At 36.8% G+C, this 24,383-nt stretch overlaps 3 protein-coding genes across 6 annotated transcripts in view; 2 read left to right on the top strand and 1 right to left on the bottom strand.

Moving 5' to 3' along the window:
- Positions 1 to 7: 7 nt before the first annotated feature.
- Positions 8 to 16,134, top strand: LOC127874338 (prostaglandin E synthase 2-like). The gene is made up of 6 exons (XM_052418588.1): positions 8 to 308; positions 4,639 to 4,860; positions 6,206 to 6,405; positions 9,827 to 10,039; positions 10,365 to 10,479; positions 13,023 to 16,134. Exons 1-6 carry the CDS (start codon positions 48 to 50, stop codon positions 13,179 to 13,181), a joined length of 1,170 nt encoding a protein of 389 aa, XP_052274548.1. The 5' UTR covers positions 8 to 47; the 3' UTR covers positions 13,182 to 16,134.
- Positions 16,135 to 17,318: 1,184 nt separating this feature from the next.
- Positions 17,319 to 23,131, bottom strand: LOC127874341 (uncharacterized). Its single transcript, XM_052418594.1, has 3 exons — positions 22,972 to 23,131; positions 20,083 to 20,376; positions 17,319 to 17,625 (listed from the first exon to the last, which is right to left on the bottom strand). Exons 1-3 carry the CDS (start codon positions 23,122 to 23,124, stop codon positions 17,533 to 17,535), a joined length of 540 nt encoding a protein of 179 aa, XP_052274554.1. The 5' UTR covers positions 23,125 to 23,131; the 3' UTR covers positions 17,319 to 17,532.
- LOC127874335 (cysteine-rich protein 2-binding protein-like) overlaps positions 22,989 to 24,383 on the top strand; it is a 35,268-nt gene continuing 33,873 nt past the window's right edge. The window contains exon 1 of one of the 4 annotated variants that reach the window (XM_052418582.1): positions 22,989 to 23,018. The gene's annotated coding sequence lies outside the window, so the exon portion shown is untranslated. Of the gene's footprint in view, positions 23,019 to 23,111; positions 23,243 to 24,383 lie in introns of those variants that run through there. The other 3 variants (XM_052418585.1, XM_052418583.1, XM_052418581.1) reach the window with 3 other exon arrangements.

Here is a 24,383-nt window from a genome sequence, read left to right on the forward strand (position 1 = left end):
TTAGATAGGTGTGCATCATTTGATTTGTAACTACAACAACAACAAAGATGGCGGCCCCCATTTGTCGGTCACGGCTGTCAAATATTACAATATTTTCAAAATTCATTCGGAATGGAAATGATTCAAAGCCCATTCGTCATTCTTTTAATAAAACCTTTTGTAGGGCCTACAACCAGACCAGGAACACAGGATTATCTTGGCGAAATATACGAATTGGTGCCAGCATTGGTCTACTTTCATCTGTTTTTGCGGGTAAAATGATGAAAGATGCACTGGCAACCACAGAGCTACGACCTGCTTCAAGAACAGTAAGTTGTTAATGGAAATCTTTTGTTTTTCTTATAGTGTAACTCCACCTAAACGTTAATGTCAATAGCTACCAAGGACATGCCAGTAAGTGAATTAAACAGCTCAAGACAAGACACTGTCTGGAAAGATTTCAAGTCGTTTACACCTCCTAGACGTTACACCCCTGGTCATTACACCTCCCAAGCAGTGGTCATTACACCTCCCAAGATATTAACATAATTGATTAGAATATGCAGGTGGGTTCACACCTATAATGGGGCACACTTCACTTGATTAATGATGTTTCTGCTTTAGGTTACGCATGCGCAATTATTTTCCTTCTTTATAACATATAAAATAGTTGAAGTTCGCTATCAGTTTTTAACATGATCAAGCGCATACCCACTATATCATCATAATCATTGGAAAGATAAATACACAATCTTTTGAAAAAAATGCATGTCATTAAATTCTTAACACCGTAACTCAAAATATTTACCTTAAAATAGGCACACCGGTTTTGACAGATGTGCACACGGCCATTTTGGGCTCAAATAGTATGACCTACTTTCAAAGCCAGGAACCATCAACACAAAAAGTAAAGCACAAAAATGGCTTTTTTTTCTTATTGCTTAAAAATATACCTTCCAGTTGATACCAAAACCAACCATTTGCAATTTTTACAAATCCTAAGCACCATACACTGAACAATGTGTGCTAAGTATCAAACTGCCTGCATGCAGGGCCCTCAATCTTTCAAATCTGCCGCCGTATTTCGGTGGCAGTCCCCCACCTGAAAAGTATACTTTTTTCCCCTTTTGGGGGGAAAAATTCCCCCTAAAAAAAAAAAAAAAAAAAAAAAAAATTTTTTTTTTTTAATAGAAAGATGTGCCTCATAATTATTATATCTCAATTCTATTTCAATTTAATCTTTTCAAACATACTAAATTGTGAAAAATGCAATGAATATAGTGCAAACATGTACAAATGAAATAATGAGAGAGTAAGTAAAAAATTCCCCCAAAAAGGGAAACGCCGCAAAAATCCCCCCTCCTAAAGGCTGCGGACCCCTTCCCCCAAAGTAGTGTGAGGGCCCTGGCATGTAACCCTTCAAACATTAATCAATATTAATGTGTGTTTCAGTGAGCAATGCATGTGAGTTGAATAGAGTAATTACGATATGATTAAAATTATGATCACAGCTACAAATAAATAACTTATATTGTAATGAATATGGCACACTTTTGCTCATTGGGTCATTGTCGACCTGAAATGGCTTGGAGTCACCCGGGGGTGACAAGAAGCCGATTCATGTCACCCTGGGGTGACTAGAAGCCGATTCATGTTACCCTGGGTTGACATGAAGCCGATTCTAGTCACCCGGGGTGACTAGCGTCCGCTTGAAGTCACCCCAGGGTGACATGAATCGGCTTCTAGTCACCCCTGGGTGACTTCAAGCCATTTCAGGTCGACAATGACCTAATAAGCCACACTTTTAGATGATGGCTGCTCAATTAATGAATTTGAGCAACCATTAATCTCATCAATGTCATCTTTCATGACAAATCCAATCAGTGGTTCATAAGTTATCTATTGCAAGGTGTGATCACACCTTACTTATCTAATAAATATCTTGGGAGGTGTAATGACTACACCTTGAGAGGTGTAAAGTCCAGCCTTAGAGGGTGTAAAGACTAGGGGTGTAACATCTGGGAGGTGTAACAACTGGATAGGTCTGGAAACAAGGTCCACAAACCTTGGATCACCAAAGCAAGAAAAACAAACTCTTCAGACGCCAAAGAGATACTCGTAAACCAAACGACCAAAAATCTCTATCTGAAGTCCAAAGAAACGGGTTAGAAACTACTCAATGATTTGAGAGGCAGGCTCATTGGCATAATCATGAACACCTGTTAGAAGTCAGTTAAGCAGACCAAGTCTAGCAACCAAACAAACAGAAGATTCATGTATTTAAAAGGAGGCCAAGTTGCAGACCCCAGCTCTTTACCTTTTGTCATACAAACTCCTGAAGTCCCTAGACAAATGAAAAACATGACCTAGCCATCCAGGGCTTTTTTTGGCCCGATTTTATAGCCGAAATTCGGCTATATTCCCAATCACAAAAAGTATACTTTTTTCCCAAAATTTGCTAAAAAATTCCCAAAAGGGAAAAAAATACGCTAATGACATCGGCTGTTTCGCTTTACGCAAAGCGTAGTCGGATCTGGTCTTGTACGGGTTTTAGACTATACTTCAATATGGAAAACCTCGGCATTATTCATGTGCACAATACTCTACGTGTTGTTCAGGCGCTTATAATTGCAATGTAATTCAAGCGTTATGTGATTCGGCTGCATGGAAAACAAATATGTCGCGCAATTCGAAATATTATGTGAAAAAGATTCGTAAGCAAAACCCTGGCGGCAAAACGAAAACTGTTAATTTTGTTAAGTAAGCGTCATTAAATAAACAAACATCGTCAAGAAGTACAAGTCTTCCCATTGAAACTTCTTCCATTGTTAATGATAGAAATTTAATAACAAGTGACTCTTTTCATGGTTTTGCATCGTTGCATCATCGTTGATTTCCGAAAACAAAGTGCTGACTGATATTCAACATCTTGAAAGCAGAAGTACTTCAGAAGAAGATGAAGCGCCTCCTAATAAAATGGTGCCTGATGTGACTGAAGACTTTGTGTGAGCTTTTTATGTGGAAAACTGTTGATCATGGTGTTGTTTGTGATTAAAGATGCTGAACTCATTCTTGTAGTTTAAAATCCCAATTTATTTTACCAATTTCTTGAAAATGCCGATAAAATTCCCAATTTCAAAGCCATGGGCTATCTTCCCAAAAAGCTGGAAAAAAGCCCTGCCATTTTTGTCTTTGACTTCTTTAAACTGTTTGAAAATGTCTCCCACTAATGTCTGTTGTCCAAGCTGTACCACTACAGTATAGGCAGCCAGACCTTTCATTGTATGTGAGCCTTGCTGACAGACTGAACACAGAGAGTTGCAGAAGTTGGTTCAGATCCTGCCCCAGTAGTCAGTGGAGTATTCTCTGACTGGTTGGCTGTAGTAAAACTTACTTCTCCCTTCATATAGAATTAATCAATAATTACCAAAGAAAAAGTATCTGTCTCAATTACCATAACGTTTTAAATTTTGCATCAATGATTTTCATGAACTTGATGTTATTGAATAATCAAACCACAAATATATTTTTCATTTGTAAAACATACGACTCTACATTTACCTATTTAATCAAACAAGTTTTTCAGTCCCACATTGCATATTTATTATGCCCCCCTTCGAAGAAGAGGGGGTATATTGCTCATGTCGGTCTGTCAGTCTGTCGGTCGGTCTGTCGGTCCGTCCACCAGGTGGTTGTCAGACGATAACTCAAGAACACTTGGGCCTAGGATCATGAAACTTCATAGGTACATTTATCATGATTCGCAGATGACCCCTATTGATTTTGAGGTCACTAGGTCAAAGGTCAAGGTCACGGTGACCAGAAATAGTAAAATGGTTTTTGAATGATAACTCAAGAACGCATACGCCTAGGATCATGAAACTTCATGGGTAGATTGATCATGACTTGCAGATGACCCCTATTGATTTTGAGGTCACTAGGTCAAAGGTCAAGGTCACGGTGACCCGAAATAGTAAAATGGTTTCTGGATGATAACTCAAGAACGCATATGCCTAGGATCATGAAACTTCATGGGTAGATTGATCATGACTCGCAGATGACCCCTATTGATTTTGAGGTCACTAGGTCAAAGGTCAAGGTCACGGTGACCCGAAATAGTAAAATGGTTTTCAGATGATTACTCAAGAACGCATACGCCTAGGATCATGAAACTTCATAGGTAGATTGATCATGACTTGCAGATGACCCCTATTGATTTTGAGGTCACTAGGTCAAAGGTCAAGGTCACGGTGACCCGAAATAGTAAAATGGTTTTCGGATGATTACTCAAGAACGCATACGTCTAGGATCATGAAACTTCATAGGTAGATTGATCATGACTTGCAGATGACCCCTATTGATTTTGAGGTCACAAGGTCAAAGGTCAAGGTCACGGTGACCGGAAATAATAAAATGGTTTTCGGATGATAACTCAAGAACGCTTTTGCCTAGGATCATGACACTTCTTAGGTACATTGATCGTGACTTGCAGATGACCCCTATTGATTTTCAGGTCACTAGGTCAAAGGTCAAGGTCACAGTGACAAAAATCGTATTCACACAATGGCTGCCACTACAATGGACAGCCCATATGGGGGGCATGCATGTTTTACAAACAGCCCTTGTTTATATATGTTTAATTATTTCAATTCTATTCAGGAAAAAGGTATCATAGATATTGGGGATCAGAATATCACCTTGTACCAGTTCCAATCCTGCCCCTACTGCTGTAAGGTGCGTGCTACACTGGACTTCTTCGGGTTTCCCTACAGCGTGGTGGAGGTGAACTCTATCACCAAGTCCCAGCTGAACTTCTCAGACTACAAGAAAGTACCGGTCCTGGTTGTCGATGGAAAGCAAGGAGACACAGATTTTAGCCTGGTAATTTTTTTGTTCCGAGTTGTGTAGATTCAGTAGATTGGCAAACAATCTTGTTTTGACAAAATAACATTAATTTACATGTACAGAATACATTTTCACCATTGCTGTAGAATGCAGACCATTAACAAATTCAATAACATTAATTTTATGTTCATTTGCATGTCTGTTGAACTATATTTTTATATACACTTCAGAATACAGAAAGATGACAAATACAGTGGAAACCCTCTAAACCGGATCCTCTCTATACTGGTCCCATTTTTTCCCCAAATAAAACCATGCGTAAAATATCTCCTCAAGACTGGAATCCCCTCAATTCCGAATACCGGTCATTCTTTGGATCAAAATTGGGTCATTCCATACGTAATTGTACCTCTCTTAACCGCTCAGGGCCGGTTTATTGCACCTTAGACCTAGTGTCAAAAACTTGTGAATAGCGGATTAAAGATGCGTGAAATTAATAAAGGTGGTCGAAAAAATAGCTAACTGTAAAATTCGCAAAACAATTAAAAGATTCATGTCCTGTGATGTACATATCGATCAATGGAGGTGATAATACGGATTATAATTACTGATAACGAAATAGAGTTCTTTAGTGTGTTTTGTTTTTGATGTTGGAAGCCATGCTAAATTTTAATAATCTTAATGCTATTTAATTTTGTGTTGTGTATCACAATTGCTTATTTAGTGTCTAAGATAACTAAGAAAATGTCCAAACCTCCTTCTAAGCGAATGCGCATGGATTGTCCCTACAAGACAAAATCAAATTGATCAAAGAGTCAGAGATGTTCCTTAAACCTACACTTAAGATGCTGTCAGAGAAATATGGGGTATGAAAATCGACGGTCGGGGATATCATGCGAAAAAGTAAATTCACATAACAAATGCATGCATGTATAAAATAGTTTGTTTTTCAGGGTGCACTGTTTGATTTATGTTGTGACTGATATTGCTGATATATGTAAATAAACTTTTAAAATTTGCTGAAAGAGTTTTTTCCACATTAGGCTATGTAATTGACTGTCTGAAAGTAAAATAGTCGATGTCCCCTCTAAACCGGAATCCTCTCTAAACCGGAATTTTATGTCGGTCCCGGGATTGTCCGGTTTAGAAGGGTTCCACTGTATTGGATAAAATGATTTTTTTCGCTGCAAATGGAATTATTTTTGGTTACTGTGTGTAATTTAAACTGCAAGGTAATTTCCAGGAAAAAAAATATGTATATTAAAATAATCTGAGTAACAGATTTGAAGACTGAAGTTTAATGTAATAGTATAAAATCAGTATACAAGGCAAAGAAAACAAGAATTGAAAAGCATAAAAAGTGTGTTTTAAATGTTTTCAGCAATTTTGTGACTCTTCCCTGATCATGAGTGCCCTTGCCAGTTATGTTTTTGATCAAAATACCCCACTGAACAAGCTACAGGCGTGTTACCCTGGAATTAAAGAACAGAAAGGTCGTAAAACGGTGTGGGAGTTTCCCAATAAGTATTTCATCATGTATGGAGACAATATAGCTGACAACAGATCGGAAAAAGAAAGGAGGTAAGCTGTTTAGAGATTTGTCTGTTTCTGAGCAGAGCTCTGGGAAAACTGGGCTCAATTGGCTGATTGGGGATCACATTTTCCGCTTGTAAAGTATTTAAGGAAGTCTCTTCTTAAAGGGACTGTCCAACAGATTAAAGCGTCGTTCGACGTGAATCGATATTTTGGGAAACTACGTGGTTTGCTTATATAGCTAAAAATACCTCCGCATTTGACGTGAGCGTGGATGGTCGAGTGGTAAAGTCGGGAGACATTTCTCTCCAAGCTTCCATGACTCTAGGGGTCAGTGGTTCAAGCCCTGTGGAGGTTAACATTTTTTCTTCTTTTTTTAAATTGTATTCTTATTTTTTTCTGGAGATTTTTAGTTCAAATGTTTAAATTTATCAATATAAAGCTTTTAAAGCAGTTAATGACAAGCTTTAATACATGCCAAAATCTGTTGGACGTCCCCTTTAATGAAAGTCCAGTTTACATTAAAAGTGTCATACCTGATAAGCCTGTGATGACTGTACAGGCTAATTAGGGCTAATCTGTATAATAAAACAGGTGTGTGTGTTCTTAAAATCGGAAATGTCTGTAAAGAGGTGGCTGGTTCTTTTAAACTTAATTTTTTGGCATTGTTCAAGATTTGAAATGAAATTTGATTTGCAATTATTTGGTAAGAATTTATCTGATTTCATTTCACAACTTTCAGTTTTGACACAACTAAAATTTCATTTAAATCAAGGATTGAACCTGACTGGTTTACACATGTTTCCGTTCCTTTCCAGGTAGCAGCTGTTACAGCTCTATTTTGAAATTATATTAAAAACTTGTTGAAGTATAAAAAGTTTATTATGACTTAGGGTTTCATGGCAATCATTGTGTTCCATAAGTCGGTTGAGTCTGTATTTCCAGAAATTGTCCAGACTTTTAGCTACACATGCCATGAATTCGACGATCTAAAACAGTTTTTGTTGAAAGAGGATTTAACATCTTTAAATGCAATGGTAGATGTTAAAATGACTGGGCAAAAATGATAATCAACATGATACAGAGCACAAGAATCATACAGCCACCTTCAAGGTCTAGGTCATACTTTAAGATCAAAAGTCAAAGTACAGCAAGCATTTTGTCAAAATATGCTTATAAACCAAATAACTTCACCATGCATTAAAACATATCTAAATTGGACACATTCAAGGCTATATGAGATGGTCAATTGCACACAAGAACCATGTTGCTACTGTGAAGATTATACTTGGAAATAAAAGTATAATACTGATATTCAAGGCTGTGCAAAAGATGGTTTTAATTACTGCTAGTGACAGCTAAATGTTAAGGTTGTGTCTTTCATATCATGTGTGATTCAAACTTACAATCTATGAAATTGAAATCCTGGCCTTTCAATACTTAATTGAAAAAATATTTTTTAAGCCCCCCCCCAAAGGCCGAGGGTTATAGAATTGGCATTGTCAGTTCACCCATCCGTCCGTCCTTCTGTCACAAAACCTTTCAGGGCTATATCTCAGAAACAATATAATATATCAACATCATGGGTGTATAGATTTCAATAAGGAGAAGTGCCATGATTTAGATTGCACAATAAATGGAGCCTCTGTAGTGTTCAAAAGATTTTTCTTTAATTTTATCTAGTGGTGTGGTTTTTGATTCCATGTGACCCAGTTTCAAACTCACGTGAGCTTCAAATGTTCTTATAAAGTCTCATGAAGATTGGGCAATAAAGGTGGCTTCTAAGGCAAAGTCCCACAACAGATGACCCCTACAAACAACAGACAAAAAGCTAACAAATTAACAAAAGTTCAATAAAAGCAGGTTCTGTTCAGATAAGCTACTAAAACAACAGATTATTGCGAACATGATTGTACCTGCCTTTAACCAGTTCTACTCAAGGTAGAGTTACCCAATAGTAAAACATTGTGACCACTTAAGAGTCCTGGCTTTGATCAAAGAGCTTGTTATTATTTATTTTACCTTTAAACAAGTCTACTCAAGTGCAAGTTACCCTTTAGTAAAACTTTGTGACCACTTGTGAAGTTGTGAGATCACATTAAATATCCAATGTTTAATTTCAGTTACATTAAATATCCTATGTTTAATTTCAGTTACATTAAATATCCAATTTTATTTTTCACATATAATTTGCATTAGACTTGCTCCCAATTATGTATCGACTGAGTTTGAAACTGGATTTATTGCATAATCTTCACGAAGCTTAGTCCAATTATCACAATAATGTATCAATAAAGTTAAAAAAAAATTGGGTCACACAGTATCAAAAACTAGGCCACTAGGTCAAATTAAAGAAAAAGCAAATAAACCCTCTAGAGGCCAAATTTATTGCCAAATCTTTATGAAAATAGGTTAAAAGATTTTTCCCAATTAAATCACAGTCCAAATGGAAACTGGGTCATTAGCAGAAAAAAAGTAGGTCAATTGGTCAAAGTTGACAGATTTCTTGTTAATACTCTAGGAGCCACGTTTATTGCCCAATCTTCATGAAACCTTGTCAGTAAGTTTGGCTAAGTAATATATTGAACGAGTTTAAAACTGGGTCTCATGGGGTTCGAACAACTTTTTAGGTCAGATGGAAGAAAAACCTTTTAAAAAACTCAAAAGGACACATTTATTGCCCAATTTTTGTGAAACAATTTAAGAGCAATGTCCTCAATGATATTTCAGTTGAGATTTAAAATCTGTAATGTGAAATAAAAAAACTAGGTTTGTATGTCCAAGTAAAAGTAAAGCTTTACGCAAACACTCTTCAGGCCTCATTATTTTCGAAACTTGCTAAGAACATGTTTCTCAATTATATCTCAACCAGGTTTATAACTGGGTCATATGGGGTCATTAACAAGATCACTATGTCAAATTTAGAAAAGCTTCCCAACACTCACAATGCCACTTTTTTTTAAGAAACACCGTCATAACATATGTCCCAATTATATCTCAACCAAATTTGTAACTTGGTATCACTTAGTGTCAAACACTAGGTCATTAGATAAATTTAAAGAAAAATCTCGAGGAACCTCATTAGGCAACATTTAATGATTAATATTCATGAAATATTGTCTGCATGATGCGGCGTCTCATCTGTGTCTGCGCTGTTTGCTTAAAGGAATTTCTGTACGAATTTTTTAAAATATAGAAATAAATATACTAGACATCCCTAATTTGAAAATAAATTTATCCAATTTAGAAGAATGGGAGAGTCCACTAGGCATAAATGGGTTAAGGTTTCTTATAAACATGGCTGCCAGGTTTTCAGGAAATGTTGCTTTGAAATTTTGTGAACACTACCTGCTCAGAACAGTTAGTTCATTTGGGTCTCAGCTAAGTGCCTTTGGCCCTCATGTTTCAAATCTAGACAATGCAGGTAACTATCAAACTCACTTTGTGGGGTTCACGCAATCTCTTGCAGTGAGGAAAGAAAGTGGAGGAAATGGGTGGATGAAGTCCTCATGCATACAATATCTCCAAATGTGTATCGGACACCACGAGAATCTCTTGAGGCCTTCCATCATTTCTCGGACTGGGGTGAGTGGGAAAAGAACTTCTCCACGCCTACAAGACTCTTTGTGGTGTACGCAGGGGCTGTTGCCATGTACTTCATTGGTCGAATTGTGAAGAAGAGGTATAATAAAAGTTCTTAGATGACAAATGGTTAGTTAAATGCAGATTTCCTTTTTAATCTCGGAGTAGAAACACTTCGAAGTTCTTATGGAATATTTTCTTAAAATGGTCATGAATCTGACCAAGCTCAATGTATAAATGTCTAAGGCATTGAATTTTCTTGATAATTCCACTAGTGTCAATATATCTATGTATTGCACCATTCTTTATCTTTGAATAAGTAAAATTACTAGTCCCAGTCATTAAGTCTTTGGTTATACTTGTTTATGTAGGTGAGTGGCTTGTAGGCAGGATAGTTGACATTGGAAGTTTAACTATATTTCCAGACATAATATCAAAGACAATTCGCGTGAATCCCTGTATGAAGCCTGCGATACCTGGATGGAGGCGGTGGGGAGTGGGCTGTTCTTTCATGGGGACAAACCAGGCCTTGTTGATCTGGTAGGAATGGTTATCACTGGAAACTTGGTTGCATTGGTTTGCCTGCTTGAATTCACAGATATCAATTTTATCAAACCTGGAAGCAATATTCCAAGCTTTCAACATTTTAATGTAAACAAGATATAGATCTAAACACAAAACAGTCAGAGACCAGAGACAGGTGGACTTTAAGAAAATATAATGAAACGGGAGCATTTTGGGTTATAAATAACAGAAAGGAGGCGTTTTGGGTTGTAATAAATTGAAGGGGGATATAATTGGTTATAAATAATAAATCAATGGCATTTTGGGTTATACAAAACAGAGAAGATGCATTTTGGGTGGAAAGTCACGGAGTGGATGCATTTTGGGTTATAAATAACAGAAAGGGTGCATTTTGGATACTGAAGTGCTTTAACGCCGTGTAATTGCTGTCCTTTATTTAATGAAATGTACAATCATTCCCTGGTATCCTTTTTTAGCTCAGCTGAGCACAATGTGCTCATGGTGAGCTTTTGTGATCGTTTTTTGTCCGTCTTCTGTTGTGCAGCGTCAACATTTGCCATGTTAACACTCTAGAGGCCACATTTTTTTTGTCCAATCTTCGTGAAATTTGGTCAGAAGATTGGTCTCATTGATATCTTGGATGAGTTCGAACATTGTAACGTTTGCTTGAATAACATGGCTGCCAAGGGGCGGGGCATTTTTCCTTATATGGGTTTATATGGCTGTAGTAAAATCTTGTTAACACTTTAGAGGCCACATTTATTGTCCGATCTTCATGAAACTTCGTCAGAAGATTCTTCCCAATAATATCTTGGATGAGTTCGAAAATGATGGCAGTTGGTTGAAAAACATGGCTGCCAGGGAGCGGGGCCTTTTTCCTTATATGGCTATAGTAAAACCTTGTTAACACTCTAGATGCCACATTTATTTTTCAATCTTCATGAAATTTGTCAGAAGATTGGTCTCAACGATGTCTTGAATGAGTTAAAAAATGGTAATGTTTGCTTGAAAAACATGGCTGCCACGGGGCAGGGCATTTTTCCTTATCTGGCTATAGTAAAACCTTGTTAACACTCTAGACGCCACATTTATTGTCCGATCTTCATGAAACTTGGTCAGAAGATTCATCCCAATAACATCTTGGATGAGTTCGAAAATGGAATGGGTTGCTTTAAAAACATGGCCATCAGGGGGCGGGGCATTTTTCCTTATATGGTTATATATGGCTTTAGTTAAACCTTGTTAACACTCTAGAGGCAACATTTATTGTTCAATCTTCATGAAACTTGGTCAGAAGATTTGTCCCAATTATATCTTGGATGAGTTTGAAAATGGTTCCGGTTGGTTGAAAAACATGGCCGCCAAGGGGGCGGGGCATTTTTCCTTATATAGGTATAGTAAAACCTTGTTAACACGCTAGAGGCCACATTTATTGTGCGATCATCATGAAACTTGGTCAGAAGATTTGTGCTAATGATATCTTGGACAAGTTTGAAAATGGTTTCAGTTGCTTGAAAAACATGACCACCAGGGGTGGGGCATTTTTAATTACATGGCTCTATATAGCTTTAGTAAAACTCTAGAGGCCACATTTATTTTCCAATCTTTATGAAACTTGGTCAGAACATTCATCCTTATTATATCTTGGACGAGTTTGGAAATGGTTCGGGTTGGTTGAAAAACATGTACACCAGGAGACGGGGCATTTTTCCGTATATAGCTATAGTAAAACCTTGATAACACTCTAGATGTCACATTTATTGTCCGAACATCATGAAACTTGGTCAGAAGATTTGTCTTGATGATATCTTAGATGAGTTGAAAAAAATGACGGTGGGTTGAAAAACATGGGCACCAATGGGCGATGCATTTTTCCTTATATGGCTATAGAAAAAACCTTGTTAACACTATAGAGGCCACATTTATTGTCTGGTCTCATGAAACTTGGTCACAAGAATTGTCCCAATGATATCTTGGACGAGTTGAAAAATTGTTCCAGGTGGTTGAAAAAAAAAGGGCATTTTTCCTTATATGGCTATTGTAAAAACTTGTTAATACTCTTTAAGTCACATTTTTTGTCCAATCTTCATGGAACTTGGTTAGAATATTTGATTTAATGATATTTTGGATGTTTACGAAAATGTATCCAGTCTGTTTAAAGATGTTGCCGCCAGGGTGTTTACTATTCATGAAAGTTGGTTATAATGACATCTTGGGTTGCACAGAACAGGTCAGTTCCTTTGAATCTCAGGTGAGCGACTTTGGGCCTTTCAGGCCCTCTTGTTTCTTTGTATTGCCTAGTTCACTGGTGTGAAAGTAAATACTTTTCAGCTTAAAAGCAAAGTTTAAATGGCAATATGAAACCAGCATAAAACCAAACAGTCTGCAAGTTACTCTGTCAGTTCAGATTTTATGCTGTTTGCTGCTCAAGGGTTGGAAATTGAATTCAGTACTTGAAATTACAGGGATTTTCTATGGGATAACAAATGTGTCAAAGTGCCTATATGAGTGGTTAAGTGTTCATCAGCGATCTTTACACAAATACAATCCCCTTTCAGTCAGTGTATGGAGCCCTGCACTCTTTTCAAGGCTGTCAGGCCTTCAAGGACCTCATGCAGTGCCACAAGGTCAAGGACTGGTATGAGCGCACTGAGGAGCAGATAGACACCCACCAGGGGGCCATGTTGCTAGGCAAAAAGCCTGCCCACCATCCATAGTGCCTTGTTGGTAGGCTGCAAGCCTGTGCACCATCCACTGGGCGTATGGAAGTCTTGAACAACTCTTGGTTGGATTTGGTGCAAGATTGGTGTTCTTTAGCCAGTATTTGGGGAACTATTTTTTTTGAAAGAATAACAAAAAAATGAATAAGTAATCACTACTTTGAGATTAATTCACTGATCATCAACTGGGCCTTGATCTGGGAAAATGGGGCTTAAGGCATGTGCCCATGCTTATCAGGAACAACACTTTCGGCCTAGACTGGATTTTATTATAGAAGAGACTTAAGTGAAAGGACTAATGGCATAAAAGTAAAGTTGTGTCCATGATAAACCTGTGCAGATCGCACAGGCTAATCTTGAGACGATTCTTCACGCACATGAATAAAGCCCAGTTTGCTCATGTCTGCTAGTTGAGTAAGAACAGCCCTTTTTGTAACCTTTTAGTTGAATTAAGTACCTTGCTGCTTTTGGTAATTTGTGATAGCATTGTAACAAAAAGTAGTAAAGATCAAATAAAAATATTGTTTTGCTCTCCCCCTCCCCCTGGAAATGTTTATTTCGTTTAGAAAATATTGAATATCTACATGAAATTATAGGTAATTGCTCAATTTTCTTGAATATTTGCCAAACAGGATTTTATATCTTGTTAAAGTTGCTTATGAGACACTTTCCTCGCTAAGGGATGAGCAATAGAAAGAATAGCTTTGTTTTGTGTTTGGAGCAGATATTCTTACCCTGCTGTAGATAGAAATCAGAGAAATTCCTTTAAAAATAATCATGTGTAAGTCAGTGTGTGTATATATTTATGAAATCCAATAATGAATTAGTGTGACGTAATATCAGGTAATTAAATTAATTTTGTAATCTTTTACTGGAGTTTACAACTTGATATGGTAAAACATTTACTAAAAAATGCCATAACATATATAACTTGCAATAGTGCCAAAATAATTTAAATACCTGTTGATTTAGTTGTTACTTTGAAAAATATTTGTGTCAATCTCTTAAACAGACATTGAAGAATTGTTATGCCCCCGAAGGTGGGCATAAATTGATCACATTTCTGTCCGTCTGTCTGAAAATCCATCACACTTTGTGGTTAGGTTTCGAAAAATGCTAATTACTTGTATGTCGCTTCAGATGTAACCATCATATTTGGTATGCATGTGTATATGGACACGGCCTTCCATATGCACACAAATTTTGACCCCTTTGACCTTGAACTTAGCGTTTAGGTTTCGAAATCTGCGTTTAGGTTTTGAAAAAAGCGATTTTCCGGGGCATATGTCACCCTATGGTGACAGCTCTTGTTTTATTATTCTCTTGATTAACAAAATAAACTGTTTTCAAATCTTTGTATTCCCCACCAAAGGCGGAGGCATATAGCATTGGCGTTGTCCGTTCGTCTGTCACAAACGTTTTAGGACTATATCTCAGAACTATATAATATATAAACATGAAACTTCATAGGTCTATAGATATCAATCAGGAGAAGTACCATGCTCAAGAACCATAAACCTACAATATACATTTTTCTTAAATAAAAGTAATTGTTTGTTTTTTTTAATGCTGTAACTGTTGAGCGCTATATCTCATATATCATACTAGATTTCAACATGAAACTTCATGGGTTTATTGATATCAATGAGGAGAAATGCCATGCTTAAAGGGATCTTTTTACGTTTTGTTAAATTGACAAAATTGAAAAAATTGTTTCAGCTTTGCAAATTTTCGTTTTAGTTATGATATTTGTGAGGAAACAGTATTACTGAACATTTACCATGGTCTAATATAGCCATTATATGCATCTTTTGACGATTTTAAAACCTAAAAATTATAAAGCGTTGCAACGCTAAACGATTGAATAATTTGGAGAGTTCTGTTGTTGTCGTTTAATTTTGTGACACTACAAAGATTGCTTTTATAAGGTATAAAATTCGTCTCCTATGTATACTCGGCAGAATAGCCGAGAAGGTAAAAGCGTTTTTACTTCAGGACCTCGGCAGGACTCCAGGGGTCACTGGTTCGAAACCTGCTCCAGGCAAGGTTTTTTTCCTTTTTTTAATTTCATTCTTTATTTTTTACTGCAGCTTTTACGATCAAATGTTTACATTTATCAATAGAAAGCATTTAATTAATAACTTCAGAACATGCCAAAATCTATGAAAAGGCCCCTTTAAGATACATCACCCTTTTTTAAAGATTTATTGCCCTTTGCTTTTTGTATTATGTTACTTTTCAGGGCTATACCTCAGATACCATACAAGATTTCAACGTTCAATGCATAAAATTACCCTACACCTTTTAACGGCAGGGAGGCATATAGCAGTTGAAATGTCCGTCTGTCTCTCCGTCAGTCAGTCTGTCCGTCTGAAAACCTTTACATTGCCCATTATTTTTTAAATATTGAAGATAGCAATTTGATATTTGGCATGCATGTGTATCTCATGGAGCTGCACATTTTCAGTGGTGAAAGGTCAAGGTCATCCTTCAAGGCCAAATATATGGCTTTAAAGTGGGGCTGTAGGGGGCATTGTGTTTCTTACAAACACATCTCTTGTTTTTTATTATACCGTATATCAAGGGACGTGCACCCATCGATAAACAAAATGTGTTTGGCGGGGAATATTAATTCAACAAAGTTGCTTGTTATCCCCCAACAAAGGTGGAGGGATATAGAATTGGCATTGTCAGTCCATCTGTCTCTCACAAACTTTTGATGGCTTTATCTCAGAAACTCTCTCTCTATATATATATACATGTATATCAATGAGAAGAAATTGCGGGGGATATCAATTGAATTGAACGAATTTACATGTTTATATTGCATTCTCTGGGTATAAGTAGTAAAGGTAAATACAAAGTTTGTACATTATTCAGTGATTTTGAAGTATGAAGCTTGTTTTAATTAAATTATTTTGAATTGATGTGAATAAAAGTTAAAAATGTGCACGTCAAGTTTGTTTTTATTGAACATAGAAATTGACTTGCAACCACTCTTACTGGGATCTGTCAAGACTTTACACATGCTTTTACAAGTCAAATGTTTATGCCCCCCTTCGAAGAAGAGGGGGTATATTGCTTTGCACATGTCGGTCGGTCCGTCCACCAGGTGGTTTCTGGATGATAACTCAGAAACAGGTCTAGGATCATGAAACTTGATAGGTTGATAGATCATGACTCGCAGATGACCCCTATTGATTTTGAGGTCACTAGGTCAAAGGTCAAGGTCATGGTGACCAGAAAAAGTAAAATGGTTTCCAGATGATAACTCAAGAACGCATATGCCTAGGATCATGAAACTTCATAGGTAGATTGATCATGACTTGCAGATGACCCCTATTGATTTTGAGGTCACTAGGTCAAGGTCACGGTGACCTGAAATAGTAAAATGGATTCCGGATGATAACTCAAGAATGCATACGCCTAGGATCATGAAACTTCATAGGTAGATAGATCATGACTCGCAGATGACCCCTATTGATTTTGAGGTCAGTAGGTCAAAGGTCAAGGTGACCTGAAATAGTAAAATGGTTTCCAGATGATAACTCAAGAACACATGCATAGGATCATGAAACTTCATGGGGAGATTGATCATGACGCGCAGATGACCCCTATTGATTTTGAGGTCACTAGGTCAAAGGTCAAGGTCACGGTGACCCGAAATAGTTGAATGGTTTCTGGATGATAACTCAAGAACACTTACGCCTAGGATCATGAAACTTAATAGATACATTGATCATGACTCGCAGATGACCCATATTGATTTTCAGGTCACTAGGTCAAAGGTCAAGGTCACAGTTACCCGAAACAGTAAAATTGTTTCCGGATGATCACTCAAGAATGCTTTTGCCTAGGATCATGACACTTCATAGGTACATTGATCATGACTCGCAGATGACCCCTATTGATTTTCAGGTCACCAGGTCAAAGGTCAAGGTCACAGTGACAAAAAACGTATTCACACAATGGCTGCCACTACAACGGACAGCCCATATTGGGGCATGCATGTTTTACAAACAGCCCTTGTTTATATATGTGCCACCCTTTTGAGAATAATCCACACATACATAATAACAAATGCAAGGCATTTGGTTTACACTGAAGGGTAGATGGTTTGTAACATTCCAAATCTTATGTTCCTCTGATTTAATTAGCAACTAAACAAATGCTTATTGTTTCAACAGCTGAAAGTCACAATACTTGCTGTTTTTATTAAATAATAATGGAAATATGTTCATAAAATGTCCATCCAGTCAAACTATTTATTCATAAAATGTCAATCCTGTTAAACTACTAAGTTTATTACTATTACATGTAACCACACCGCTGTAATTTATGAGGGCCTTTATTTGAAAAAGTCGCCATCTGGATGGATAATGTTGCCTTTCTCTGAGCCCTCTCTCAAACGGGCTCTAAATATCTCCTGTCGACGGTGAAGCTGAAATTTGAAGAGATAATTAAATATAGAACCAGACCACCAGAAAGTGTGTTTACATACACGTACCTGCACACAATTGATGAATGAAAAATCAGGGTGTACATTTCCTACGTTGTTGCTAAGAAATCTGAAGAAACAGCCAGAGTATACCTTTTAGAAATACATTTTTGTTATTACCTCAGGAAGTTTGAGATTGTGCTTTAACAAAATATTCAGAAATGTTAAGACATTAAAAATTGTACATTAATATTACATAGTCTATTTTGGCTTCTGGTAATGCTAGCTTGGACATTTTACACATAAAGTTTGACCTTTAGTGAATATGAACACAAAAATAACAAGAAATGATGCTCCCAAAGGTTTTTATTGTCACAATATTGCACTATATATTCAGATAAAAGGAAACGTCTTGAGGGGCATAACTTTGGACAAAATAATACGATGGATGGTTTAGCAACTTAAAAAATTCAAACGGCCACAACTCTTTAAATTAATCATCTAACCAGAACCCACAAATAACATGTGCATCTCCTCAAGGTAGTTAAGCTTCCCATAAAGCTTCATTGAATTCCAGAAAGTAGTTGGGAAGAAATAGCCCAGACAAGAAGTGCACTATATGTACAGTTTATAGCAAATTTCAAAGGGCCATAACTCTGTGATAAATCATCTGACTAGAACCCGCTGATAATATGCACATGTCCTCTTGGTAGTGAAGCTTCCCATAAAGTTTCATTGAATTCCGGTCATTAGTTGCTGAGAAATAGCCCGGACAAGGATTGCACTATATGTACAGTTAATGGAAAATTTCAAAGGGCCATAACTCTGTGAAAAATCATCCGACCAGAACCGGCTGATAATATGCACATCTCCTCTTGGTAGTGAAGCTTCCCATAAAGTTTAATTGAATTCCAGTCATTATTTGCTGAGAAATAGCCCGGACAAAATTGTGTACGGACGGAGGGACACACGCACGGACAGACGAAGCGGCAACTATGTGCTCCCCCAAAAAATTTTGGGGGAACATAATAAACAGATCCATAACTGTTATGGAAACTAAAGTCAAATCAGTTTTATGATCAGTGAACATTTTCTATGTGATTATTATGTAAATATGTATATCACAGTAAATTAAAGAAACACTAGACCAAAGACAGAAATATACGCCCATGTAAGAAACACTAGGTAATGGACAAAAATATATGCCCATTTAAGAAACACTAGGCCAGAAACAGAAATATAATATATATATATTATATATGCCCGTTATGGAACACTAGGTCATGGAAAGAAATATACACCCAGTGTACAAAATGAAACCTATGGGATGCCATAATTGTATTGCAGGTTTTCCAATTTGACTTCCATTTTAAAGGAGAAAATATATGTGGAAAGTTAGTTGAGATGGTATATTATATATTTTTTGTATAAATAAAAAGCTTTCGAGTGTCTGCGCATTACGCCTGGCTATCTAGTTTGGCCTTATCAAACTAAGCTTCCATTTATGCCGACAAACATTTCAAGAAAGTTTGGTAAAGATTTTATGCAAACTGTACAAATCAGAGAGTGGGATCTGCCATCTACCAGACAAGGGTGTTCTGATAATCCAATAATATAACCCAATAATATGTCCCAGGCTAAAAAAAATAATTCAATAACAAAACCTTTTTAAATTTCATTCACAAACAAATATTTTATGTATACATTTATAGCAAGAATGTACCCGTGACAAGGTGGCAAATGTTTGCAGGGGTTTAATAAATCTGATCACCTGCTCGGACTAGCATTTAAATTTTACTGTGTTCATGTATGATTTCCAAAAATTGAAAATACTCCCCTGATTGGGCATTCACATTTTCTGATCAGTCAGCGCTTTAAACTGTGCCCCTGTTGCACACTTTTGATTATTTTAATCATATTTTTGATAACAGTTAAAATCTATGACATATGGGGGTAATATTTACACAATCATTGATGCCATTCTTTTCAAGATAAATGTCAAAATGTCCAGACAATTTGATATTAGAAATTCATTTGAACAAAAATGCTTCAGACGATAAAATAATTATATATATGTATTATGTATTACAATACTAGATTATCGAAATTAAAGAGCAACCACAAAGTAACAGCAACATGATTTTGTCAGCTGGTAGCCCTGGAGGGAGTGGCTTTAAAAACATTTGTACACCACTGCTTTGTGTGTCTGTCAATGGTACAAAGACTGGGAGGGTGTCATAAGCTTTCTGACACACATATGTTGAAGGTTAATATGTTAATAAATAATACTTGGTATCCCATAAATATTGAAATATAACAATACCATTTGTTGACTATCATATCACACTCAGGTAGACAGTAGAATGATCACAAGGAATGTAACATTAATTTCATAATTATATATTGCCTTAATTAATTTGTATTTTTCATTGTTCAAAAGCAATCCAACCCACACATTACCGTTTTTATTTGTTTCTTGCATTCAAAGAAATCCTCCCACTCCACTTTGCATTTAGTTTTGGACTGCACGAGGCCAGTGGTCTGCGCACACTTGCGCCACTCAATTTCCATGTCACCACATCGCAGATCTCCGAGACCAAAATAGTCGATGTATGGAACCCTGGAAGGAAGCATCAGAAGTCTGTACGTGGATTTCTTCTTCCCAGTTTCAGTGTCATAACCAGCCCTTTCCTTCGGTTTTGCTGGGGTCTCTGCCACAGGGGCAGAAGCTACTGTCTCTGCCATCTTGTTTTTCTGAAGAAAAAATGTTCAAACAAGACATTATTCTGAAGCAATTGACGATTTCTTCAAGTCGAATCTTCCTGCCGAATCACCTTTTGTTTTGTGGGATATTCTTCTATAAAATGATACATAGCAGGGCCCTCCCAGGCGCTTGAAGCTTGGACATACCTAGTGCGCCTAAAAATAGCACAGGGCTTATATTGTATTGGTGACTGTGGTATGGTCATGCGAGTTAAAAGAATATTATGCTGTGAAGGGTAAGCTTTTACAGGATTTTTGTCACACAGCTGCAGTCATATTAGCGGCTTAATTCATAAAATATTGGTGCACACATCCAGAAACAGCAAAAAAAGCCCTAAACATGTGTGTTGGGAGTAAATTTTTACCCATGTTAATCATGAAATAAAGGTAAGATGTATATGTTAGTTGCAATAATTCAACTCTCAGCTGTATAACCCTTTTTGCTGAGAGTTGCAATGCGCCGTCTATTGTCCAAAGGTGCAAAATTTCATCACCACTGCAAAGGCTTAGGAACACTGATACTGCAAAAACATATCAATGTTTACCTGTCTAAAGCACAAACTCATGCAAATGGTACCATTAAAGCAAGTAATCTTTGTTTTTATCCCCACGCTTTTTGAAAAAAAGGTGGGGATATTGTGGTTATCTCCGCCGTCCGTCCGTCCGTCTGTCTGTCCGTCCGTCCTGGCCACTATCTCCTCCTACACTAAAAGCACTAGAACCTTGAAACTTACACACATGGTAGCTATGAGCATATGTGCGACCCTGCACTATTTGGAATTTTGATCTGACCCCTGGGTCAAAAGTTATAGCGGTATGGGTGGGGCCGCGTCAGAAATTATCACTCATTTTTTTAGGTTATTTTACATTTACTTCTTTATTTCTACACCGATTCACTTCAAATTGATACTGGACCTCTCTTATGACAATACGGTCAATCTCAACCATGCATGGCCCCATTCCAACCCTGGGGCGCCCCGCCCACATAGGCCACACCCACCAAAAATTTCCATTTACTATAATTTTTTCATTTCTACACGGATTCACTTCAAATTGATACTGAACTTTTGTTATGACATTAGGGTCAATCTCAACTATGCATGGCCCCAATCCCAACCCTGGGGCGCCCGCCCACATAGGCCACACCCACCAAAAAATTCCATTTACTATAATTTTTTCATTTCTACACGGATTCACTTCAAATTGATACTGAACTTCTCTTATGACATTAGGGTCAATCTCAACTATGCATGGCCCCATAACCAACCCTGGGGCCCCGCCCACATAGACCGCACCCACCCAAAATTGCCTTTACTATAATTTCTTCATTTCTACACCGATTCACTTCAAATTGATATTGAACTTCTCTTATGACAATACAGTCAATCTCAACTATGCATGGCCCCATTACCAACCCTGGGGCGCCCCGCCCACATAGACCACACCCACCCAAAATTGCCTTTTACTATAATTTCTTCATTTCTACACCGATTCACTTCAAATTGATACTGAACTTCTCTTATGACAATACGGTCAATCTCAGCTATGCATGGCCCCATTACCAACCCTGGGGCACACCTAGGTCAAACATTCGGCGTGGGGATACGCGTCGGCCTCTGCCGCGCCATTTCTAGTTTTATTTACTGTTTTATTCTTTCGTACGCTCTATCCACCATATTGGAAACTGTTGTTATGTTGCCGACAAAAAGTGTCGTTATCGGTTAGGTCACACAGTCACTACACCAATCTTTTGCACATCGTGATATTTGATGTACCCCTAAGGTGAAAGCGATGTGGAGAGTTGTAGAATATTAACACTGTTTGAAATTTCAAAATGAAAATGACAGCAAGAATAGTGTGTTGAAATATTGTTGTGTTTTTTAGGTTGCATGCAAAGTATAACGTCCATAGGCTGCCATTCAGGTAAACTTAATGTGTTTATGAAGTTTATTCATGGCTTTCCTTAAATTGACCTTAATTGGTAATGAAAGACATCTGTTCAGTGATGCACACTATATCTGTGCGCAGATTTGCAATTGTGTTTATCAAAGAGTACGCTTATATGGACTAATGTAAATGTGCAAACAAAGAAACTGAAGTACTAGTTTTTTTTAATAGCAAAATGCACCAAACATTATTTGCTTTGAAAAAAAACACATGATTTGCAGGTGTTCCTATCCCAAGCCAAACCTTTCCTCTTCCAGTATGCCTGCACACAAAAATTGCGATTACAAGATCTGGATAGCATTAATACATAGAATATTAATTTACAATAACAATGCTTATAAAATATATAATCTTTTTTTTTACAAAATTATGATTTCTTAATGTTATTGACACGTGCCTTAGGCGTTATTAAGATGCTGGTCCATAAATTTGTCTACTATTAGTACTATATCCGAAATCTTTACTTCCGAAAACAAAAATGATTGACGTCTCAAAATTCTTAGCGTAATATAACAGATGTACGCGGCATTTTAACGAAATAAACAGAGACCATGATAAAATATCTAAGTTTCAGAAATGCAATCTTTTCAGACATATTTTCGATATTGATAAGGAACTCGTATCAATAAACACACAAACCTGTCTAAGGTCAAACAAGATGGTCGTATCGATTGACGAAATAAGGTGTAAGAGTTTTCTAACATGTGGTGCATATAGACAAATCTCTTGCAATAAAAGGACAAAATTCAATAGTATTTTGTAATTATTAGAATTAAAGTGTAAATTTTGCATAATACATATATGTTTTGATCCGAAATTATTTTTTATTCGATTAATTTAAACAGTGCTTTTTTCAATTTCATGCATTTGAATTCATTTTGATTTTTGACCCAATAGTTATTTATCATTGGTAAGTTTGCTTCGTGTTGTTTTATTATCAATAACTTTCATGATATTCCTTATGCATGATTAACTACTTGATGCGATGTTATTAGAAATTGGACTTAAAATACAACATGTAAAGGTTACACGCCACCAATATTGATTTGCATAACATTAATTACATTAATGATAATGCATTAATTGAATTTGATAATTAAAACAATATGCAACAGTTGTCAAAGTAAAAGGTTTGTCTATAATAAACCTTAGTTGTGACTAACAAGCTGTTCCGAGAAGGCCTCTTTGTACGTTTCCCCCAAAACTCTTACTAGAGAAAATATTTAAATCAACTGTGTATCGCACTCTATGTCGCGTATAAACATTTTAAAGAAGAGGGGCCACGATAGACTTTGTCTAATATTACGGCCCGAAGATCAACGTAAATCTAGTCTTAGTCTTTACAATTTACAATTACGGAACTACCCGACCGACTGTAATATACAAGATGAAGATGTGCACATTGTAGCTATTTAAAAGAAACTTTAGCGAACAGTTTATTTAGTATTGACAGACCTGTGGCGCCAGTCAAAAATCATAAAAAGCAACATTTAAAGTTATGGTAGCCAGAACTATGCTCGATGTAGAAGTTACCTGACTGTACCAGCCATAGTTCTTAAAAGTTTAATTAGGCTTAAACAATTTATGGTACATTTTATTGGTACATTGTGTCCAAGTCAGCAGGAACTATTAAAGGGGCCGTCCAACAGATTTTGGCATGTAATGAAGCTTTTCATTCAATGCTTTATATTGATAAATTTAAACATTTGAACTAAAAATCTCCAGTAAAAAAACAAGAATACAATTTAAAAAAAAGGAAAAAAGTAACCCTCAACAGGGCTCGAACAACTGACCCCTGGAATCCTGGAATAAAAAGTCTCCCGTCTAGACAACTCGATCATCCACGCTCATATGCTTACAGCTGATGTATTTTTTAGCTATATAAGCAATCCTTGTAGTTTCCCAAAATATCGTTTCGCGTCACACAACGCTTTACAGGGCCCTCAATCTATCAAATCCGGCGGCAGTCCCCCACCTAAAAAGTATAGTTTTTTCCCCATTTGGGGCGGAAAAATTCCCCATAAAAAAAAAATTTTTTTTTTTTTTTTTTT

This window comes from Dreissena polymorpha, chromosome 3, assembly GCF_020536995.1.
Source record: "Dreissena polymorpha isolate Duluth1 chromosome 3, UMN_Dpol_1.0, whole genome shotgun sequence".
NCBI classification, from domain to species: domain Eukaryota; kingdom Metazoa; phylum Mollusca; class Bivalvia; order Myida; family Dreissenidae; genus Dreissena; species Dreissena polymorpha.

Bases quoted from the DNA above. Each gene is read 5' to 3' on its own strand.
- LOC127874338 (XM_052418588.1), top strand. From the start codon at position 48: ATGGCGGCCCCCATTTGTCGGTCACGGCTGTCAAATATTACAATATTT. The intron at 4,861-6,205 runs GTAATTTTTTTG...AAATGTTTTCAG, and splicing joins GAGACACAGATTTTAGCCTG to CAATTTTGTGACTCTTCCCT. The intron at 6,406-9,826 runs GTAAGCTGTTTA...AATCTCTTGCAG, and splicing joins AGATCGGAAAAAGAAAGGAG to TGAGGAAAGAAAGTGGAGGA.
- LOC127874341 (XM_052418594.1), bottom strand. From the start codon at position 23,124: ATGCAAAATTTACACTTTAATTCTAATAATTACAAAATACTATTGAAT. The intron at 20,377-22,971 runs GTTTGTGTGTTT...TTTTTTCTTCAG, and splicing joins TCTTGTTTGACCTTAGACAG to AAAAACAAGATGGCAGAGAC. The intron at 17,626-20,082 runs GTAATGTGTGGG...TTCAAATTTCAG, and splicing joins GCAAGAAACAAATAAAAACG to CTTCACCGTCGACAGGAGAT.